Source organism: Phoca vitulina, unplaced genomic scaffold, assembly GCF_004348235.1.
Source record: "Phoca vitulina isolate PV1807 unplaced genomic scaffold, GSC_HSeal_1.0 scaffold34, whole genome shotgun sequence".
NCBI classification, from domain to species: domain Eukaryota; kingdom Metazoa; phylum Chordata; class Mammalia; order Carnivora; family Phocidae; genus Phoca; species Phoca vitulina.
In genome coordinates this window covers 5354313-5378407 of record NW_022589737.1, presented here as the reverse complement: position 1 = coordinate 5378407, position 24095 = coordinate 5354313, and the positions used below count along the sequence as shown (strand labels likewise).

At 40.6% G+C, this 24095-nt stretch overlaps 1 protein-coding gene across 3 annotated transcripts in view; it reads left to right on the top strand.

Moving 5' to 3' along the window:
• The window catches only part of PRDM10 (PR/SET domain 10), a 95754-nt gene that overhangs the window by 28219 nt on the left and 43440 nt on the right, over positions 1-24095 (top strand). For all 3 annotated transcript variants that reach the window (XM_032426299.1, XM_032426298.1, XM_032426297.1), the window contains exons 2-5: positions 5878-6065; positions 8369-8533; positions 10871-10930; positions 22620-22845. In XM_032426299.1, the coding sequence (XP_032282190.1) occupies positions 5997-6065; positions 8369-8533; positions 10871-10930; positions 22620-22845 (520 nt within the window). In that variant the 5' untranslated portion in view covers positions 5878-5996. The remainder of the gene's footprint in view (positions 1-5877; positions 6066-8368; positions 8534-10870; positions 10931-22619; positions 22846-24095) is intronic.

Below are 24095 nucleotides of genomic sequence, written 5' to 3'. Positions count from 1 at the left end.
ATGTCTACTTCCTTATTTGGGAAAGATTAGGAACAGGGTATTTCAGTCGGGGGTAAATGTCCCTTTCCTTCCTGTTTCTGCTTACTTGCTCCTACCTTCCTTTAGGTGTCCTCTTCTTGGAGGTCATCCCTGAGCATCCACTTGGGATTAGGTGTCCTTTTTTCCCATGGCATACTATGATAGCTTTTTTTAAAATAAGATTTTATTTATTTATTTGAGAGAGAGAGAGAGAGAGTTTGAGAGAATGAGTGGGAGGAGGGGCAGAGGGAGAAGCCGACTCCCTGTGGATCAGGGAGCCTGATGCAGATCTTGATCCCAGAACCCTGGGATCATGACCTGAGCCGAAGACAGACCCTTAACTGACTGAACTACCCAGGCACCCCTGTGATAGCTTTTTAAACACTCCATACAAATTATCGAGTACCTGCCATATGCCAGATCTAGAGTTACTCTTGTGAACACACACATTCCTTGGCCTGTAGGAACTTATAGTTGAGATGGAGAGCCAATCTGACAGAAAAATGCAATGTGATTGAATACCTTTTTTAAAAAGCTAATATGTGAGTGTTTGTTATGTAACAGGCATTGTACTAAGAATTATTTCATGTCATTCTCTCAATAAGCTTATGATCCCCATTTTCTAGGGAAGGAATTTAGAGAACATGTGTTTTGTGCCAGGTCAGTTACATTTCAGAATTGCTACCCAAATCCAGGTCCAGAGCCCAGGCTCTTGTTTTTTTTTTTTTTTAAAGATTGTATTTATTCACTTGAGAGAGAGAGAGACAGAGAGAGCACAAGCAGGGGGAGAGGCAGAGGGTGAGGGAGAAGCAGACTCCCCTCTGTGCTGGGAGCCTGATGTGGGGCTCGATCCCAGGACCCGGGGATCATGACCTGAGCCGAAGGCAGGATGCTTAATCATCTGAGCCACCCAGATGCCCCCAGAGCCCAAGCTCTTAACCACTGTGCTTTGGACTGACTGCTGCCTCTCTTCAGGTCAGAGCACTTCTCCCTGTGTGTCCCCTGTGCCCTCATGCACCAGGCACAGGGAGGTGGGTGCCACTGTTGGAGTTTGAGAACTAATAATGACTTACTAGTCAGACAGCAGCTGTAAGTGATTGACCATCTTCCTTGGAGACTTCAAAATAATTCAAGATACTAACAAATGTAAAACAGCCTCCAAGTTATTCATCACAATGTTGCTTGTAATAGTAAAAGACCAGAAATAACCTAAATGTTTATCCACAGGAGATTAAATAAATTAGGATCTATTTATACAATGAAATGATGCAGCTGTGATAAAGAATGAGGAAATGATATATAGATATGGAACAGTGTAGAAGGTATGGTGTTTTGTAGAATAAACATGGCTCAGAAGAGATGTTACTTTGTATAGAATCAATAGTATGCTGCCATTTGCGGTGGGAGAGACAGAGTATTTATTAAATGCATGCAAGCATGCATGCAAGTTCTACCCCCAGTGTGGGGTTTGAACTCATGACTCAGGGATCAAGAGTCATGTGCTCTACCAATTGAGCCAGGTACATGCCCCTGTATTTTTACATGTATATGCTTAGCATATCTCTGGAAGGGTAGACAAGAAATTGATAATATAGGTTGCTTTTGAAGGGTGGTTAAGGAATTCCAGGTAGGGAGATTGTCCATACTTTTTTATGCCTTTTGAATTTGAATTTGAAATAATAAGCACCTTCCTAGAAATGAAAACAAATACAGAATGGCACTCGGAGCTGTGTATGTTTCATAAGTGTGTGGGATCAGCCTGCCCTGGTCCTTGTCCCATCCCTGTGCCTGGCATAGTATGCACTTGGGTATTTATGCAATCCATGAACCAAGTTGAAAAAACAATCTCAAATTCCTCTATAGGAAGGATACAACATCTCTTTTGTGGTATTCCTTCTAAAAATACATATCCTGAATCTAACCATGAAGAAATATCAGACAAATTCAAATCGAGGAACAGTCTGAAAAATAAATGGCCTATGTATTTAAAAAATGTCAACATCATGGATGACTAAGAAAGACCAGGAGACTGTTCCAGATCAGAGGGGATGGAGGGACACGACAACTGGACGCATTGTGTAAAACGCCAGATTGGATCCAGGGCTAGAAAAAAAGTTGTTTAAGGATATTAATTAGACAATTGGCAAAATACAAATAAGGTCTGTAAATTAGGTAATAGTTTGATTGTTACTTTCTGGTTTTGGTAGTAGTACCGTGAGAAAAAAGTCCTGTTTTTAGGAAATAGGTATGTAAGAATTCAGTAATAAAGTGGCATGTGTCTGCAACTTACTCTCAAATATCAAAAGAGAGAAAGAGAATAATAAACACACAGAATGCTAACATTTGGTAAATCTGAAGAAATACAGGTATTCTTTCTACCCTTTTGTAGCTATTCTGTCAAACTATTTAAAAAAAAACCTGCTTCCTCAAGGGCAAAAATGAACTATTGGGACTTCATCAAGATAAAAAGAGCTTTTGCACAGCAAAAGAAACAGTCAACAAAACCAAAAGACAACCGACAGAATGGGAGAAGATATTTGCAAATGACATATCAGATAAAGGGCTAGTATCCAAAACCTATAAAGAACTTATCAAACTCAACTCCTAAAGAACAGATACTTCAATCAAGAAATGGGCAGAAGACATGAACAGACATTTCTGCAGAGAAGACATCCAAATGGTCAACAGACACATGAAAAAGTGCTCAACATAGCTCGGCATCAGGGAAATCCAAATCAAAACCTCAATGAGATACCATCTCACACCAGTCAGAATGGCTAAAATTAACAAGTCAGGAAACGACAGATGTTGGCGGGGATGCGGAGAAAGGGGAACCCTCCTACACTGTTGGTGGGAATGCAAGCTGGTGCAGCCACTCTGGAAAACAGTATGGAGGTTCCTCAAAAAGTTGAAAATAGAGCTACCATACAATCCAGCAATTGCACTCCTGGGTATTTACCCCAAAGGTACAAATGTAGGGATCCGAAGGGGTACATGCACCCTGATGTTTATAGCAGCAATGTCCACAGTAGCCAAACTGTGGAAAGAGCCAAGATGTCCATCGACACATGAATGGATAAAGAAGAGGTGGTATATATATACAATGGAATATTATGCAGCCATCAAAAGGAATGAGATCTTGCCATTTGCAATGACGTGGATGGAACTGGAGGGTGTTATGCTGAGCGAAATAAGTCAATTGGAGAAAGACATGTATCGTTTGAGCTTACTGATATGAGGAATTCTTAATCTCAGGAAACAAACTGAGGGTTGCTGGAGTGGTGGGGGGTGGGAGGGATGAGTTGGCTGGGTGATAGACATTGGGGAGGTTATGTGCTATGGTGAGCACTGTGAATTGTGCAAGACTATTGAATCTCAGATCTGTACCTCTGAAACAAATAATGCAATATATGTTAAGAAAGAAAAAAAGAAGAAGAAGATAGCAGGAGGGGAAGAATGAAGGGGGGGAATCGGAGGGGGAGACGAACCATGAGAGACAATGGACTCTGAAAAACAAACTGAGGGTTCTAGAGGGGAGGGGGATGGGAGGATGGGTTAGCCTGGTGCTGGGTATTAGAGAGGGCACGTTCTGCATGGAGCACTGGGTGTTATGCACAAACAATGAATCATGGAACACTACATCAAAAACTAATGATGTAATGTATGGTGATTAACATAACAATAAAAAATTTAAAAAAACCTGCTTCCTATATGGAACATTTTGTGATTTCATAATATTGAGCCTTTTATGTCCTCGTGTACAATTTTGTAGTTTTCTTCATGTAGGTCTTAATATTTTTGGTGACGTTTATTCTTAGATTTCTTAATATATTTGTTCCTCTAAAAAAAATAATAGCTTTGTTGATGTATAATTCACATACTATACAGCTCACCCTGAATATCTTTTTATACATGCTTAAATAGCACTCTTATGTAAGGAAGGTATGCTTTTAAAAAAATAACCAACTACATTAGGGTATAATTTACACATAATTAATTAATTAATTTTAAAAAGATTATTTATTTTAGAGAGCACGTGCATATGAGCACGCAAGTGAGGGGAGGGGCAGAAGGAGAGGGAGAGAGAGAGAATCTCAAGCACTCCCCGATGAGCAGGGATTCCTGACAGGGGGCTGCATCCCAGGACCCTGAGATCACAGCCCGAGCCGAAATCAAGAGCCTAGTGCTCAACAGACTGAGCCCCCCAGGCACCCCTAATTTACACGTATTTTAATTGAATAGGTTGATGACTTTTGATACATGTATTCCTCAGGTAAGCACAACCCTAGTCTAGATACAAGGTATAAAACATTACCATTTATCCAGAAAGTTCCCCCATAACTCTTTGTTTATACATTCACCTGTTGGTACACGTGGGCTTTGTTTCCAGCACCCTCTGATGGAGAGGAGAAGAGTTGGGTGTATGCAGGGTGAATGTGTATGTGTGGGGGGCCGGTTTTGGGTGGGGGTAAGGATGACAATGCTGAGGTGAAGCAGGAACAGGCTCCTCAGTGGCTCAGGAGAGTCTCTCAGGCAGTCATGATGTGGCAGTTCCCGTATTCCAGAGTAAGGCCAGACATTGGATATTCCAGTCTTTTTTTAATTAAAGATTTTATTTATTTATTTTAGAGGTGGGGGAGGGGCAGAGGGAGAGGGGAGAGCACCAAGCCCGTGGGGCTTGATCCCACAGCCCTGAGATCACGACCTGAGCCGAAACCAAGAGTCGGTCGCTTAACCGCCTGCATCACCCAGGCGCCCCTCCAGTCTTTTCTTTCTTTCTTTCTTCTTTGAGTCTTATTCTGGTTTAGAACTTGGAGCTTGTGCAGTCTAAGAATGTGCTTCTTGGCTTATTTCCATTAATAACGGGGAAAATTCTGACTGGATCTGGGCCAGTGGTCTTCCTGACCTTTGGCGTAGTGGTGTTCTGAGCAGTTTTCCCTTCCCTGTGTATGCGCGCTGCTTTAATGGGATGGCGGGAGGAGGCATATCACGTGTGGCTGCAAAACAGCAAATCTATTAAACAGCAAACCTCACATGATTCTTAACATGTCCATGTTTCATCATCATCAAAAGGGAAGATTAATTTCCTTAAAACACCTATTTTGGAAAAGAATAAGGTTTCAAGAGTAGATTTAGTGCAGGTTGATGTTTATTAAGGCTTTTGATGTGTTCATTAATTGATCCTGCATTAACAAATGGGAAACAGAGTCTACATTTGTGTTCACCAGATTGTGGCCCAGAAAATTCAATCTCCTCTGCCTGCCATTTTCTGCTTGTTTTGTGACTTTTATTCTGCTGTTCATTTTGAGTAAGTGGTATAGGAAGTCAGCATCTAAGCAAGTGTGCAGAGGATAGCTGAGCAGGGCTGTGCCGCAGTCAGGCTTGGGTGTGAACCCATCACTTAGCTGCATTTACCATCCAGGAACCTCATTCTCCTCATCAGCAGAACTCAGAGATATACCTGCAGCACTTTTTTTTTTCTATTTTATTCCATGTTGTTGACCTTCAGTATTTATTCACTCATTTATTTACTTTTTAAGTAAACTCTACCCCCACCATGGGTCTCGAACTCATGACCCTGAGATCAAGAGTCACATGCTCTACGGACTGAGCCAGCCAGGTGCCCCAGACCTTCAGTATTTTTAGTGAGGGTTACACCTACCTGATGAGTGTCTAGAACATAGCAAGCATGCAATACATTGTATGATCGTTACAAATCATTTCTCCATTTCACCCTTTTGTCCAGGTGTGTTATCTTTTACAAAGCTTTTTTTTTTTCTCTTTGTGGTTGCAACTGTAATTTATTAAAATGTATTTGTCTATTTAAAGAACTTGGTTCCCTTTCTCTCTTTTTTTCAGGCACGTTGCAGAGAGGTCTTTCTGTCCTTCATGAACACGCACGTGGTAGACAGATGACTGTCCTCCGCCGCGTGCGGCTCTAGGTGCCCTGGACGTGGAGCTGTCCAGCAGGGGGAAGGATGGATTCCAAAGATGAAAGCTCACACGTGTGGCCTACATCTGCAGAGCATGAAGAGAATGCTGCACAGGTGAAGAGTGGTTTTTCCAGCTTGGTGTTGGTAGCGGTTTTTCAGTTGGGTACAGTTTGCTGACTGCTAAAGAAATAGCAGAGTCTCTGTAGTAATGAGTAGCTGGGGGGGTGCGGGGTGGGGAGCAGACCTGCAAGATGTGCACGGGAGGAATAGGGAGGGTTTTGGCGCTTTGAGTGCTCCATCAGTATGGGTCACTATGATTTAGAAGGGCTCAGCGACCACCCACAGGCTTCTCTGCCATTTTCGCAACTTGCCGTCATAATTTGCTTCACTGCCCCGTTTTATTTTATGTGCTCGGTGCTGAAAGCCTCCAACTGGACTATTTCTTTCATGTTACCTAGTGTAGGGTTTTGATTCTTCGTGTGTAATGAAGTACAAAGTACGTCTATAGAGTGGCCTTTTCTTTTCTTTCAAATTCAGAATGTAAAGGTCTAGTTGTCCCATTGAGGCAGCCACTTGGGAGGCTAGTCACTTATCCAGATGCTGCTGTGATGGGTGATCACTGCCTTTTGGACTGTGATCATAACCAGCTGCATGTTCTTTTGACTATTCTTAGCCAAGGCAAATGTCTGCTTTTTTGGTGTAGATTTGAATTTTGGGAATAGTCAGCAGTCGTATGGAGCCATGTCTGGCCAAAGTGTAAAACTTAATTTTTAAGCATTGTAATAAATATGCAATTTTAATTTAGTTTTTCATTAACTTACATAACCTTAGTATTATTATCAAAATCAGGAAGTTAACACTGAAACACTTAAATATACACATTTATTTAATTTAAGTAATATAGCAAATATTACAGTAAATAAAATTAATCTTCTAGTATGATTTTAAAGTCTGAGTCTTAATACTTATAAAAAATGTTCTAGTGATGCTTCCAGCAGAATAACTGAGAATGCTGTTCTGATTTTCATAGAAACCATTTTGAAGACAACTTTCATGTAGCTATGTATTTTGGTATATTTTGTTTATGAATGAAAATGTAGTCCATTCAAAAAACAGGGTCACCATTTTGTAGGTAACCAGATAGTAAACAGCAGAGCTCAACACCCCTCATTGCTCTCCCTCTTCCCAGTTGTTTCTTTTCCTAGCCAGGAACTCTGATTTAGCAAAATACTGTGATGGAGACCAAGTTTTGATGTTAATGAACAAATCTAAAGTCACAAAATTATCTTGCAGCACTTAAAACTGTGCCAATTGTTAAAAGTCTAATTCTTGCAACATACAAACTGTATCTTCATGGACAAATCAAATTTGTGTAGAAGTTGGACTAATCACTGAGTATAAAGTGGACGTTTGTTTTATTTCTGCTTGATTGCATTTGGTCTCCAGGTTTCTTTCTGGGGATTAAATTCACTCATATCGTCTTTGGAATCTACTACTCTCCGCTGGAGAGAACTGAAATAAAAAAAAAGTTAGGTCCGAAGCCAAGGTAGCCTAAGAGTAAAGATTCCAACCTAACTTCAGTATCAGCACGTAAATTATTTCTTTCCCAAATGTGTGCTTTGGCCATCTGCTTCCATACGTTCAATATCAAGTATCAGGCTGTGTGCCAGGCTAGCCTTTAAGAATTCAAACCTCTGAAGCTGACTATCCAGAAAGCATTTTATAGCATTCAGTTTCTGCTTTAGTTCCTGGTAGGTAGAAAATTATTTACCCTGGTGACAACTGAAATAGTTTTCCAAAACCCCTTAAAAGTACTTGATTAGAATTTTCTGTGTCTGTACCTTGCTGGCAAGGAAGGGTTCTGTAACATTCATTGACTCAGCATGCGGTTACCGACATGCTGTCAGTACAGCCTTGGAGCGTGAAAAAAACACGTAGGAAAGAAAGTGACCTTGTTTTAATGTGTCTGCTGAAAGGCACTCTTAGTTGTAAAGCAGAATATTTATGACATGTTGAGGGCAATTGGCTTTTGAGCTGACATTGTTTTACATTGCAGAATAATTTGTATTTTGTATTTCGGTAATACTGTCAACCAGGAATCTTCAGTCACATTCCCAGGATCAGCTGACTGCCCCCTCAGGACCCCCCCAAAGAGATGTCTGCACTGGACATTTGAGGCGAAGAGGAATTTATATCAGTTGCCTAATATTAAGCAGTAAATCAGTGACAAGGTCCTTGGATCCTGTCTCCAAGTCACTAACAGTGTAGATGACCAGGGTGTATCAATTTTCATTCTCCTTGCATTGGGGATATTTTAGAAATGCACTGTGGATTGTGCTTGGTCAGCCACGTATCTTTGTGAGATTGGTTTTGTTCTACAAGGACACTCGCTATATCCTTGCTGCTTTCTGCCCCAGGTGCACTTTGTTCCTGACGCCGGAACTGTGGCTCAGATTGTCTACACCGATGACCAGGTTCGTCCGCCCCAGCAGGTGGTGTACACGGCAGATGGTGCCTCCTACACTTCAGTGGACGGTCCTGAGCATACCCTGGTGTACATCCATCCTGTGGAAGCCGCACAGGCATGTGAAGGGTTATTGTTCCTAGTTTGTTTGTTAATTGCTTAACTCACCAATGACTTATGTTTATTCTCCGCCAGTCACTGTGCTAGGTGCTGGTGATGCAAGATACGATTCAGATAAGATTTGTGCTCTTCAGGGGCTTATAACCAACTTGGCAGAGGAAGATATGCCTTATTTATTTAAATTAAATGTAATAAGATGTTAGGGCACTAGCCTCCTATGAGTTCTTGTCCCAGTGACCATTGACTAGATTATCAACTTGTTACTTTTCTTGTGTATCAAGAACCAAGTCAAAAATGCATTTAGTTCTGTATAGCTTAATCACAGATGGATCAGTGAAAAAACATACAGATTATTTCAGTGAAACGTGTAAGCAAAAAGTCCTACTGGCTTATTAACTGCTATTTATTAATAATTGACTGATTCATAGGACTGTAATAGAGGCAAAGGTAAAAGCTGTGCAATTAGGACTACTTTCTTTTTTTCTTAGGGACTTGGAGTGTTAGTTTCCAAATGCATGACACAAATATATAAATGTTAGTTAGTTTGTTAGCACTTTAGAATGTACAGAGCACTTTTAAACATATTAAAAAAAAATAAGTTCCATACTTTTGTAGTGGAATCTTGGTAATAAAAATTTGCCCTCATGCAATATTAATTAAGAGCCTCAAATCACTCCCAAGAAGAAATGGGGCCCCCTAGTTAATAACTTTCAAATCTATATAAAGATGAAACCACCAAGTAGTCAGATGGTACTTTTAGAATGCCTCTGCTTTAGTTTATTTATTTATTAATTATTTTTAATTTTTATTAACATATAATATATTATTTGTTTCAGGGGTACAGGGCCTCTGCTTAGTTTTAGTCCCCTGACTATATTAAAATAAGGTCAGATAGTTTATGTAAAGAATGTCCTGTAGGCAACTTTGTTTATTATTGTGTTACTAAATGTCTGACTTATGATAATTTTTTAAGTTTATTTTATTTTAGTAATCCGTACCCAACGTAGGGCTCAAACTCACAACCCCACGATCAAGAGTCACATGCTCTTCTGACTTATGATAATTTTTATTGTTTTTTATTATTATTATTTATTTATTTATTTTTAAAGATTTTATTTATTGTTTGACAGATAGAGACATAGCGAGAGACGGAACACAAGCAGGGGGAGTGGGAGAGGGAGAAGCAGGCTTCCTGCCAAGCAGGGAGCTCGATGTGGGGCTCGATCCCAGGACCCTGGGACCATGACCTGAGCAGAAGGCAGATGCTTTAACAGCTGAGTCCTTTATGATAATTTTTAAATAGCAAGTCTAAGAAATCATACAACTGGCTGAAATTCTCTTATGTGTACCTCTGGAATCAAAACTTAACCATAGTTCTTATTCCTCTAGGTTTGCTAAAGGCTTGGGCAGATTAGAGGAAAGAGTATTTTTTCTGGATTGGTGATTTTCTGCAGTGCCCTGGCTAAAATAATTTTGAAGATTTTCCTTCTCTAGTTAGTTCTGCTATACCATGACTCAAATTATTATGTGTTTATGATGAGACCTTTAAAAAATTATGATTTTACTGACTTTATCCAGGAATGAATCTATGGAACATTAAATTCAGTTTATTTCCCTTCTACTTTTTTGGTAATGAGAGTGCATTTGTATTTGATTTTTTTTTTTTTTAAAGATTTTATTTATTTATTTGAGGCAGAGAGAATGAGAGAGAGAGAGAGAGCACATGAGAGGGGGGAGGGTCAGAGGGAGAAGCAGACTCCCTGCCGAGCAGGGAGCCCGATGTGGGACTTGATCCAGGGACTCCAGGATCCTGACCTGAGCCGAAGGCAGTCGCTTAACCAACTGAGCCACCCAGGCGCCCGAGAGTGCATTTGTATTTGAAAGATATCCTTGTGTATATAGTAGTCTTCTGTGTGTCTGTATGTCTCCATCCATTTTCACTTAATCGCGGGTCCACTCCTGTGATACATAGTGTTATGTGTGAACATACGCACCCTTGTTCATGCCATGTCTTATGTTTTTGTGACATACCTTTTTAATTAGCCGTGGCATTCAACCTCAAGAGAGATTTTGCTGAAGAGTAAAATTGTCAAGTACGTTAGCCAGTTGAAATGGTTAACTTATACAATCTCTTTGGAACCGTCTGAATGAAAGGCTTTAGCTAAAAGTAAGATTACTATCTTTATCTTCTTTATTAATGAAGGATTATTACTAGCTATATGGGAATTAAGTCTGTCAAGAATTGGTGCTTAGCAGCAGGATAATTTTTCCTGTGTAGGCAAGCTGTCTAAAGATTTATTGATAGGTTTTTTTTATTGTTGTTTCTTTTGTCTAGACTCTGTTTACAGACCCAGGGCAGGTAGCTTATGTCCAACAGGACGCTACAGCTCAGCAGGTAATGAGTTGCTTCTTTGCCTTTTTATTGTTTTCCATTCCCTGGAATGCACTCCTCCCCGCCCCCCACCCACCCCAACCCTCTGTACTCTGCATCTCTGGTTGTCTACTTCTTATGTATTAAGAATGGTCTTTACTTCCTTTAATGAAAACAAAGAAAAACAACACTAACACATTATAATCAGTACATGCTGAAATAGTCTGGTAATAAAAAAATGATTTGTCACGGAAATTAAAAAAAAACAAGTATATTAATAGGATATTGGTTCAAATTCTAAAGAACAATCCTGAGGTTATAAGTGTCTCTTTTTGGAAAATTGGAAACATTTGGGTAGTTTGTCTATTTTTAAATATTGAAAAAATTTCTGCTTAAATTACATATAAATTTGATAGCAATCTTCCTCATTCTAGCTTCTGAAAAATTGAGATTTTTCTTAGTTTTCTTTTATTTTTTAAAAATTTTTAGGAGATTTTATTTATTAGAGAGAGTGCAAGCGATTGGGGGGGAGGGGTTCGGGCAGAGGAAGAGGGAGAGAGAGAAAATCTCCAGTGGACTCTGCTGAGCACAGAGCCTGACATGGGGCTTGATCCCACGATTGTGAGATCATGACCTGAGCCGAAATCAAGAGTTGGAGGCTTAACTGACTGAGCCACCTAGGTGCCCCCTTTTTGTTTTTCTTTTAAAACGTTTCTTTCCTTTTATCCATATTTCTAATACATCCTATTTGACTTTGAGGGATTTCTTCCTTGTTTTCCTCCAGATTGTGAAAGTGATAAAGAAGATATAGAAGCTAGATACCCTCGGTCTTACTATAAAGGGACTATGGATCCAAATAAGTTTTATTTTCATGCTGGCTAGTATGACTATTATTTAGCTGTACCACTGAGTGTCATGAGTGATTATCAAGTAAATTCCCATTAGCAAGCACTTTGTGCATTTAAATTTTTTTTGGTTAGATGATTCAGATACATCCATTTTAAAATTTGAAAAGTGAACAGTAGTTTTGTTAATATTATTTATGAAATCTGGAGAGAATTCTGAGGAGTCTTTGTCATATAACTTTCGGTTAAATTTATTCCTGATTGATAGTAATCTACAATCTTGTGGCATCCGTGAACCTGAATGAGCATTTGTCTTAATCTGTTTAGGCTGCTGTAATAGAAATACAATACACTGGATGGCTTATGAACAATAGAAATTTATTTCTCATAGTTCTGGAGGGGGGAAGTCCGAGATCAAGAGGCTGGCAGATTCTGGTGCGGGCTTACTTCCTGGTTCATAGTCAGCAGTCTTCTTGCTCAGGCCACACATGACTGAAGAAGGGGCAAGTGAGCTCTATGGGGCTTCTTTTTTTTAATTTTAATTTTTTTTCTATTTTTTAAGTAGGCTCCACACCCAACATGGGGCTTAAACTCATGACCCCAAGATCAAGAGTCACATGCTTTACAGACTGACCCAGCCAGGAGTCTGGGTTTTTGTTAAGGATGCTAATCCCATTCATGAGGGCTCCACCTTCAATACCTAATCACCTCTCAGAGGCCCCGCCTAATACCATCACAGTGAGGATTAGCTTTCTTTTCTTTTCTTTCTTTTAAGACTTTATTATTTGAGAGGGAGAGGAGAGCAGGAACGGTGAGGAGAGGGAGAAGCAGATTCTTCACTGAGTAAGGAGCCTGATGTGGGGCTCGATCCCAGGACCTGGGGATCATGACCTGAGCCGAAGGCAGATGATTAACCGACTGAGCCACCCAGGTGCCCCAAGGGTTAGCTTTCTTTATTTTAATTTTGATTTAATTTTAAAGATTTTATTTATTTGACACAGAGAGAGCACAAGCAGGGGGAGTGGCAGGCAGAGGGAGAGGGAGAATCAGGCTCCTAACTGAGCAGGGAGCCCGATGCGGGGCTCGATCCCAGGACTCTGGGATCATGACCTGAGCCGAAGGCAGATAGATGCTTAACCAACTGAGCCACCCAGGTGCCCCAATTTTAATTTTATTTTAATTCTCTGTGTAGTTAAACATATGGTGTTATATTAGTTTCAGCTTTGGGGATTAGCTTTCAAAATATAAATTTTGGGGAGAGACAGTCTATAGCAGTGTTATTTTATTTTAATAATTTTGTAATAATTAGGTATATCCTTGAAAAAACAAATCATGCACATTTCTGTGAATATTGTGCAGTGGATAGGTTTAATTAGTTTTGACAATTCGGCAAGAAAAAAATAAAAAAAATCCCTTTGTCTTTCATAGATGATTAGTTCATTCACTCATTTTTGGAGTAATAATTTTTTTTCATAAAAAGTTGAAACAATGTGGAAAAAAAGTACATAAAATAGATTCCAAACAAACAAATTCTGCCTAGAAATATCCTCATTAAGTTAGTAGTTGGTAACTATTATTCCAGACATACAAATAAAGATAAGCTTGGGGGGGGAATGATGTTGTGCTCTAAATGCTGTTATTAATCTAAATGCTTTAATTTACTTGAGCAGAAGAAAAAGAAATTGAGGTGAAAGTGAAGGAGGTTGGAGTCATCATATTCTCTAAACTGCACTTAAGCATCAGTCCTGTGTTGTGCTTGGCTCGTGCTGTGATGACAAGGGCATTAGCACACGGACACTTCCTCCCACTCTCCTCTTCACTGTTCTGGGTCGTTAGGTGCATGATTATTGTGACTAATAAATTTATGACCTGTTCAGTAACCACGGTTATTTAGAGTTTTGCTCCATTCTCTGCTGGCATTTAATTTGTAGAAATCTTTTTTTTTTTTTAAATATTTTATTTATTTGTCAGAGAGAGAGCACAAACAGGGGTAGCGGCCGGCAGAGGGAGAAGCAGGCTCCCCGCTGAGCAGGGAGCCTGATGTGGGATTCGATCCCAGGACCCTGGGATCATGACCTTAGCCAAAGGCAGCTGCTTAACTGACTGAGCCACCCAGGCGCCCTAATTTGTAGAAATCTTGAGTCCAACTTATATTCCTCATTCCTTTTCTACCTTAATGCCTGCTTGATACTTTCTTTATCCTTGAAGTTTTTCTTGGTAGTCTAATGACTTCACCAGCATATGAATCAGAATTTCCTAGGACAGTATGTGTCTTTTCGTGTATAGGTTAAGACTTTATTTCAGGAAAGTTTTCATCTATCAGACCTTTGAAAATCTTTTCAGTTTAATTTGGTAATCATTTCTTTTTTTAAAGATTCATTTATTTTAGAGGGAGAATGAGTGAGAGAGAGCGAGTGTGAACGCATGTGTGGGGTGAGGGGCAAAGGGAGAGGGAGAGAGAACATCTCAAGCAGACACCCCTCTGAGCCCAGAGCCTGACGTGGGGCTCCATCCCAGGGACCCTGAGATCATGACCTGAGCTGAAATCAAGAGTCAGATGCTTAACTGACTGAGCCACTGACGCATCCCTCTATAATCATTTTCTTAAAAGATTTTATTTATTTATTTGAGAGAGAGTGTGAGCAAGAGAGAGAGAGCACAAGCCAGGGGGAGAGGCAGAGGGAGAGGGAGAAGCGGGCTTCCCGCTGAGCAGGGAGCCGGATGTGGGGCTCCATCCCAGGACCCTGGGATCGTGACCAGAGCCGAAGGCAGACACTTAACTGAGTGAGCCACCCAGGTGCCCCTATAATCATTATTATATCTATTCTTTTCCATGTTATTTGTGTAGTTTCCTTTATGTTCACCATTTTCTTACTGTGTCTCACTTTTTAATTAACATACATATAGAAAAGTGCCAAAGATTGTAAGCATATAACGCAATGATCTATCATGAAGTGAGCATGCGGTATAACCAGCCCTCAGATTAAACAAGAGAACATTCCCAGCTCCTAAAAGCCAGCCTTTTGCTTCCCCCTAATCACTTCTCCTTCCTTTCTCCTCAAAGATAACTACTCTCCTGCTTGCTAACATCATAGATTAATTTTCCATGGTTTTGAACTGTATATAAATGGAAATACCATTTCCTTTCTTTGTAGCTTCTCTTGTTCAACGTGATGCTAGGGGAGATCCCTTCCTGTTACGGAGTGTAGCTGTGGGGTTTTGTTTCCTTCTAGTTTTATTGATATCTAGTATTCAGTTTTATGAATGTACCACAATATATATTCAAGACTGTGATCCTTTCTCCACTTTGTTCTTTGAGAGTTTCTTGGCCCTTTGCTTTTCCATATACATGTTAGAATCAACCTGGAAGTTTCCACAAAAGTCCTGCAGGATTTCCAGTGGAATTTCATTGTATCTATGAATCAGTTTGTGAAGAATTGCCGTCTTTATAATTTTGAGTCCTCCAATCTGTGAACATGATATATCCCTAAGTTTAAAATAAAAGTTAAAAAATTGTCTTTGGGTAGAGGTCTTACACATCTTTCAATAGATTTATTCCTAGATATTTGGTGTGTTTTGATGGTATTATAAGTGGTATAATTTTTAAATTTTTCATTTTTTAACTTTTATTTTGGATTTTCTTGATAATTAGTCATGTTGTCTGTGGATACTGACAGTTTTCTTTCTTTTCAGTCCTTCCCAAACTTTATATCTTTTAATTTTATTTCTTTTTTGTTCCCTCTTTTGTCTTTTGGTGGGATCTCTAATATATTGTTGGACAGAAGTAGTGCTAGTAGGTTTCTTTTTTTTTCCTTCCTGCTCTCAGAGGATTTTTACTATTAAGAATGATGTGCAGTGTGGGATTTTTGTAAAAATACCCTTAAGCAGCTGAAGAAAGTTCTCTTTATTTCTAATTTTTAATGAGTGTTTATTATTAATTGATATTGATTATTATTCATGGATATTGACTTTTATGAAATGTTTTTTCTGAATCTGTTGAGCTTTTTCTCCCCTTTTCTGTTAATATGGTGAATTATATTAATTGCTATTTACAAATTAAGCCAGCCATGCACTGGAATAAGCTCTGTTTAATCCTTTTCCTATGTGTCTGAATTTGGATTTGATGTGCTAATACTTTGTTTGGGGTTTTTCATATTTATTCAGTAGTCCATTCTGTTTTCAGCCACAGTATTAGATTGCTTTTCTTTTCTTTTTGATTTTTTTCTTTTAAAGTAGCTTCCAAATATTAAATCATTATGTTGTACACCTGAAACTAATATGATATGTCAATTATATCTCATTAAAAAAACCAAACAAACAGAAAACAAAGGTAGCTTTCATCTTGATTTTTTTCTTTTAATAGCATCCTGAAAATCTATATCTCATCATTGACTGTCCAGTATTCTATTATAAGAGCTTACTATTGTTTATATTCTGTTTATTGTTTTATATGTATGTTATTTCCTTTTTTTTTGCTACTGTATAGAACATTGCCATAGATGTCATATTAGCTTATTTCCTTAGAATAAATTCCCCAAAAAGACATGATAGAGACTAGAGGTATTCATATTCAAAATTATTTAAGAATCAAGATTTTGTGTGAGAGTGAAAAAAGATACAAATGTAAAACTCAAACAAATTAAATAAAAATCCAGAATCCTAAATCTGAATTAGAATATCAGCATGAACTCATGATGTGTTTTCTCTTAAAACATATATTTTCTAGTTTGGGCCACTGAAAACGTTAGCCAGAGTCTTCAGTCCAGTAGCAATGAGCCAGTGTGGTCTCTAATACAATTTTCCAGTGAAAGGAATCAGGGCTACTTAGGCAAATGGCAGATTCTAGCTCTGGGGCATGAAATATACAGGACGTGCCTGAAATGTCATGTCTTATCGGAATGCAAGGAAGTTAGTGAAAACTTCTGGGGTTCTATGGAAAGAACTCATGATCCATCTTGAAAGGGCCAAAATGGGGCATTTGACCTGTAAAAACAGGAAAATATCTACAATAGATTGAAGTGCATTAAATATATTTAAAATCCATAAGTTTATACTAATATTAAAAGAAATAACTCATTGGTCAATCTTTGAGGTGCTGCAGGACCACCACATTATTCAAAAAACTGGTAAATGATGGGAAGAAATCCAGCCTTTCTCTCTGAATGTACTCAGGTAAACAATTACTTGATGAAGGAAATTCCTTTATAAAAGCATTCCAACTAATAAATAAAGAAGGGATGATTGACTTGGGAAATCACCATTTTTCATTTCCTAATGAAATGGGGATCTAGGCAATGATCATCAAGAACAGTCTGAAACGATCAGGAAAAAGCTGATGAGGCACTTTATAATGGATGGATCAACCTCACCCTGTGGACATTAATCCCACTAAGAGAGGGGCGCCTGGGTGGCTCAGTCGTTAAGCGTCTGCCTTCAGCTCAGGTCATGATCCTAGGGTCCTGGGATCGAGCCCCGCATCGGGCTCCCTGCTCGGCGGGAAGCCTGCTTCTCCCTCTCTCACTCCCCCTGCTTGTGTTCCCTCTCTCGCTGTGTCTCTCTCTGTCAAATAAATAAAATCTTTAAAAAAAAAAACAAAAAAAAAACCACTAAGAGAGAACCATTCATTATAGGCCTCCTGGTGTTGTGTACCTCCTATTGCATTTTACCACATATGAAGTATTCCTCCCAAAAAACTGAACCTGAATCTGATTGAGTCTCCAGATTCCGCTTCCAGCTTACAGGAAGCACAGTAGACAGAATGGAACAAGTAAAAGACACACAGGAATGCAATCAGCAAAGTCTGACTGTGGGAAGATCTGTAGGACAGGTGGCCTAGTTTCTTCCACATGTAAATTGTGACGGGAAAGAAGGGGAATGGGAATTTACAGATTCAAGGAGACTTCACAGACATGTCAGTCAGATGCGATTTGTGGACCTTGTTTGGGGCCGGATTTCAACAAACTAACTGTTAAAAACAGCAGTATGAGATAATTGGGGAAATTCTAACACCTACTAGATATTTGATGATACTAAAGAATGATTGGTTTTTTTAGATATGGTAATACATAAAATACGTAAGTTCTTTTCCTTTCAAGATATCTACTAAGCCATTTATGGATGAAAATATATGTCTGAGGTTTTTTTCAAAATAATCCAGTGAGGGGGGAGAGTGGGTGGGAGAATAGTTGACATAAGGTTAGCCATGAGTTGATAATTATCGAAGCTGAGTGATGGGTGCGTGAGGTTTATTATACTATTCTCCCTGATTGATACATGTTTGAAATGTGTTATTATAAAGGGGAAAGTTACTTTTTTTTTTTTTTTAAAGATTTTCTTTATTTATTTGACAGAGAGAGAGAGACACAGCGAGAGAGGGAACACAAGCAGGGGGAGTGGGAGAGGGAGAAGCAGGCTTCCCGGAGAGCAGGGAGCCCAATGCGGGGCTCGATCCCAGGACCTGGAATCATGACCTGAGCTGAAGGCAGACGATCAACGACTGAGCCACCCAGGCGCCCCAAAGGGGAAAGTTACTTTGATAAGACTTTCAAAATGGCTTTTCAGATGCTGAAAAAATTTACATTCCCACCAACAATACATGAGAATGCCTATTTCCACTCACCCTTGCCACACTGAGTATTTGCATTCTTTTAAAACTTGGCCAATCTGTTAGGCAAAATGGCATTTTGTTGTTTTAATATTAAGGCATGGCTTTAATTAGAACTTTTGCCGCCGCTAGCACCTCAAAGAGCCCTTCATCTTCTTTAATCTCCAGAAACAATCTGCTCGTTTCATGTTTTGTAGTCAGATAGCTCTATGAACCCTGGCATTACAAGGCAGTGTAACTATTGGCTTAGTATTACCTTACTGCTGTTTCCTTTCAACCAGCACGGTTTTTATTTCTGGCTACAATAAATACCTCCGAGATTGTCAGTGTATTCTGTGACCTGGAAAAATTCTGGACAGAAAGTTAGAGTGAGAGTTCAACACAGATGATGGGTGTTTCTCCCCCCACCCCCCTGCCGCCCCCCGGACCCCGCCCTTAGCTAAAAGGTTCCTATTTTCAATTGTTTATAGTGGTGGCAAAATGCATTTGAAGCCTTTTTCCTATATGCACCCCCTTGCTCTTAAGAAAGGCACTGGGAGTCTCCAGCCCTAGAAGCACAGTCTCCCCTTTGTTTCTGAGAGTGAACATGTGTGACTCCCCACACACTGAGAAGGAAATATGCTACACTGATAATTGGTCTCAGTAGGAATCCAGAAGCATTCTGTTGTGTTTGCTGCTGTCCAATGTAGTTTCATATTTCACTTCTCAGATAAATTGTATCCTGCAATGCATTATGTAATTTCAGAAATAATTACAGAGAGTGGTATTAAGTGGGAAGGAGAAAGTGTACCATAAGTTTAACAAATTCTTTTTCCTTTTGCCGTGTTTTATCGTGCATGACAAAGGGCACAGGATTAACATTTTTGTTGCCTCTTCACTTCCTCTAAGTGAAATTGGCCCAGGTAGCTCACCTCCTTGCTGCCCGGCTGGTGCCTCAGGAGCAGGTGTGGTTACCTTGTTGCTCTGGTATTCAAGGCGTGTGTGTGATGTTTACCCCCTCTGTGCCCTCCTTGGACAGACTTAACTCCATAGGGGCCCTTGTGATGCAGTGGAAAAGGCAGGGCAGAGTCAGAATTTGAATTTCATCTCTGTCACTTAGGAGCTGTGTGGCAATGTTACCTGGCCTCAAAGGAATTTCAGTACATGCCTCCCTCCCCAGAAATGTCAGTCGAACTGGGATTATTAATTAAACAAATGCGTGAGGCGTGCCCACTGTGCGTTAAGGTCCGTGCTCCCTAGAAATACACAGTGGTTACCTAGACGTGATTATCATTAACCCCTTTATCCCTTTCTAATGGTAGCTCACGTGGTTCTGGTCTACACGCAACCTCTGCTTTAGCATCAGTTCTTCAAGGTAATGCTGAAGTGTTTCAGGCCTTGTCTTTGCTACGGCCTTTCAGGAGAGCTCCAGCACGGGGACGGAGGAGGTTGTTGGTACTGTTTCAACGTCAGCTTTCTCAGCAGCGGCGGGAAGCCAGCAGTAACCTTGTCTAACCGCAGTCTTTCTAGCAGCATCTGTTGGGAAAAAAAATACATCACAGCCTCACTGGGATGACTCTGGGTTACTGAATTCATTCTTCTCGGTTGGCTCCGCAAAGTGATAAAGAACGTATGAGGAGTCGAGGTGGATATATGAGTCGAGGTGGATATATATGCTTTAGTTTGTTCAGTGTGTGATAACATTCATCACGAACGCTGGCCTGAAATTTAAGTGGCTTAGAATGAAGGGGTGAGAACAGACCCATGCTCTGAGACAGCAAGAATAGCTTAGTGGCAGGATCAGGTGGGGGTGCGGCGGGGGGGTGCGCGATGGCACCCGAGGTTTCATTGCCAGAACTCTCCTGCTCTTTTCCTTGTTGAGTCTCACTTCCGTGGGTATTTTATTCTGTTTTTGTTGATGCTGAAGCATCTCCCAGAATTTTGTCCTCTTATATCAAGCCTCTAAAAGGCCCTGAGCCAGAGACGGAATGTCACCTAGGAGTCTGGCTCCGGGTTAAATGGATGCGTGTTTAAACACGTGCATGCTATTTTGAGGTAACTGTTCTAGCCGCTCTCTGAGCATTTCCGATGTCGGGCAGTGGTCTTCAGCTGCCGGGCAGGTCAGATTCTGTAAACACACACAGTACTCTTTCTTCATGGAGTTTAAGAAGTTCTTAGAAGCACAACTGAAAAAGGGTTTTCTGTGAAAACAGGAGAGTTCTTTTACATGCCTAAAGGGATCGATGTCATTTCCTAAAGGGCTAAACATATTTCTACAAATGAATCTGCATTGAATCCCTGCCACGTGCTCGGCTGTCTTGTAAGGTTGTAGAGGACGTATGTGATATCTTGGTTCTTAAAGAACTTATGATAATAGTAATCGATTCTTACTAATATTAAACACTTACTAAATGCCAGATTCTCTACTACCGGCCTCACGTACATACTGTGTCACTTAATCTTCAGAGCAACTGATGCCGTACGTATTACTGTGTCCATTTTACAGATAAAGAAACTGAGATTCAGAGTTTATTCACTTGCCAAGTGGTAGGGCCAGGATTTTGATCCAAGTCTGTTTGGCTTCAAAGCCCCTGGTCTACTTCCTTGAGGTGCAGTTGGCCAGGCAAGAAGGCTCACAGGAAAATGCATACTAATTGAAATCTAGATGGTGTTTGGCAACGGATACAAAGCTGTGAGGGATAGCTAATATGTGATATGTCAGAATCAAGATTCTAAAAGATCTTGGCAGATTGGAAGAACAGAACAAGTGGTAAAATGAAATATACTGGTGATAAATGCAAAATCCCCTCCCCTCCACACACACACACACACATTTAAGTAAAAAATCAGCTGTTTAAGACATGAAGCGGAGTAAAATGGTTTAATAGCACAATGTGAGAGGAAAAAGGACTCAGGGACTTTAGTTATTTGCCAGTTCAAACTGGATCAGCAGTAGAACAGTGGCTGCCACAAATGCTAATGTAATCTGAAGCCATATTCATTAAAAAATATGGAATCCATTAAGGAATAAACGAAGACAACAGGATGATGAGGGATCTGGAAATTGGGCCATGTGAAAAATGATTGAACGAATTAGGGGTTTTGATCTTGAAATATTTGGAGACTTTTGTGTCTTCACGGATTCTGTTTCCCTAGAGGGGCAAGGTGCAGGTCCTGCCCACTGCATGAAGATGCACATGGGGAGATCTTGACCCCACAGAACCGTCACTGAACAATCCCAAATGATTCGGGCTGTCTGGTGAGGTGATGAAATGTTGGAGCAGAGGCTGAATGATGTTGTGGAGCAGGATTCCGGACTCCAAATGCTACAGGGATCAGAGCAGAGGAGAGTCAGGGAGGCCTAGAGTGGTCAGGGATGGTTCATGGAGAAACTGGAACACGACCAGGTTTGGAAGATTGGCGAGGGAAGAAGATTCTAGGTGAGGACAATAACATAGGAGAAGATAAAGAAAAATAGAGTAGGCATTTAAAAAACTTTATTTATTGAACAGGAAAGGGACATGGCTTCAGTATGATTTATGGTGCTAATTGGGTGGGAGAAATAAGATTGGATAAAGGAATCTGGGGTCCCACAGAACCCCGTGACACTTATTCGGGTAGGGAACTTTTTAAGGTGCCATTTATTTTTTGCTAGTATATTTGATATGGTAGGAGTAACCCAATATATGCTCCACACCTTGTCTTATTTGCAAAAGACTAACTTTAGCCTGAAACGAATAAGCATCTCTTTCATTTTACTTAAAAACCTTAGCCTCTCTGAAGTGTGTAAAAGGAGGGCTGTTAACCATGAATTTTACCAACTGGGTGTTGTACCACGTGTGTAGTTTTAAGAGTGAAGTAGTTAAAGATAGGTCAGATCATTACATACACTGTATTGTGGTCACCCTGAAAAGGCAGGAGGGACCCCCCCCGACTCGAAATTGGGTTCAGATGTTGAGACACAATACTACACATGCACCGAGAGGGTATGGAAAGGTTTACTATGTATTTGAAGTCTCTGGGGAGACAGGGCATTCACCAAAGGAGGGAGCACCCTGGCTTTCTTATCAGCTTTCCCAGATGGGGGGCAGAAACAGCAAAAATGAAGGCAGATCCATTACAGCCTAGAGATGGAACTATTTCTTCTTCAGGGTCTTGAACGGAGCTGATGTGAAGACTATCTTGCACCAAAACCTTGTCTTGTGTGTGTGTGTGTGTGTATGTGTGTGTGTACCAGCTAAGTAAAAGCAAATGTGTGCTCACCTTATGGTTAAACCTTGTCCAGGCCTCATTACCGGTGCATAACCAGGTATTACCTTCAATTGAGGGTGTGGATGGTTCAGACCCTTTGGCAACTCTGCAGAACCCTATGGGTAGACTAGAGGCCAAAGAGGAAGAGGATGAGGATGAGGATGAAGATACTGAGGAAGATGAGGAGGAAGATGGTGAAGACACAGACCTGGATGACTGGGAACCAGATCCCCCTCGGCCCTTCGACCCGCATGACTTATGTAAGTACGAGCTGTTGCTTGTGAGTGTGTGTGAGCACGGGAACGCAGTTAACATTTGCTGGGGGCTTCCTGTGTGCAGACCCAGCGCTCCCCGCTCTGCACGCACCATCTCGCTCAGTCCTCACCACAGCCTGTGAGGGAGGCACTGATGCTTTCTCGAGGGTTCTGATTTTACTGGTGGATGAACCAAAGGTCAGAAGAGGCTGAGCCACCTGCTCCGTGTCACACGGGGGTGAGTGATGGCTCAAGCACAGAGCCTGTCTCTGACACCAGTGCTTGAGCTTGTCAAGCCACTATGGGAAGTTGCTCTGGTCCTGGAATATTCCTGGAATATTCTGCCGTTTCAGCTTTAACAAGCTGGCTCAGCTGCCTTACCTCTCTCTTCATAGCAACCTTTTAAACATGCCTATTATGTTCCAGGCACCCGTGCTTTACATTTTCTAAATTGTTTAATGCTTTCCATGGTCTTATGGGAGGGTTGGTAGTGTTCCGTTGTTTGGAGAGTCAGGGTTCAAACTGAGCTGAGTCTGGCTCCCGTGTGCACCTGGGTAACTACAACACTTGCTGTCTCTCTGGACTGTCTGCTTTGGGAGAGGGTGGGAGGGTTCCTGCTTCCACCTACCAAATTATCGCTTCTTTCCATCGATTTTCATGCTTATATGGCAAAGTGCTTATCTCGTTTGTTTGAGTTACTGAGGCTCTTTGGAGCTTTGTGGTCTCACCATATCTCCCGGGACCTTCTGTGTGGTGATGGTGAAGCCTGTTTGCATGGGGCTGGCATTCACCTCCATGTGCAATAGAGAACTTGCTCATTTTATTTTTCCTTGAATTCATGAATTTTCACGGCAACTCCTTAGTCAAATACGCATACAGTGACTTTATCTTACAAATAGTAATACAAAGTAGCTCTCCATTATTGGAGAATTGTAGAAACTGGAAGTACCCATTTCCTAAGCCGGGTCATCACCCAGCTGGAGTTGGGTAAAATACAGTTGGCTAATTAAATGTGTTAAAGGTCATGAGTATGATGCCTCTGGAGTCCAGGCACTTTTCTCTGTTTTGTGGCCATTTCCATCAAGTTCTCGCGGTTAGTTTACGGGATAGGTGCTGCTGGGAAAGAGGGAGTGAGTGTGGATGCTTAGTGCAAAGTAATGACTCCTGGAAGGAGCTGAAAATGGGTCCTGTCTGGGCTAAGCTCTATCATTCAAGACAATGAAGGATAGAATGCTAAATTCATTCATTTTAGCATT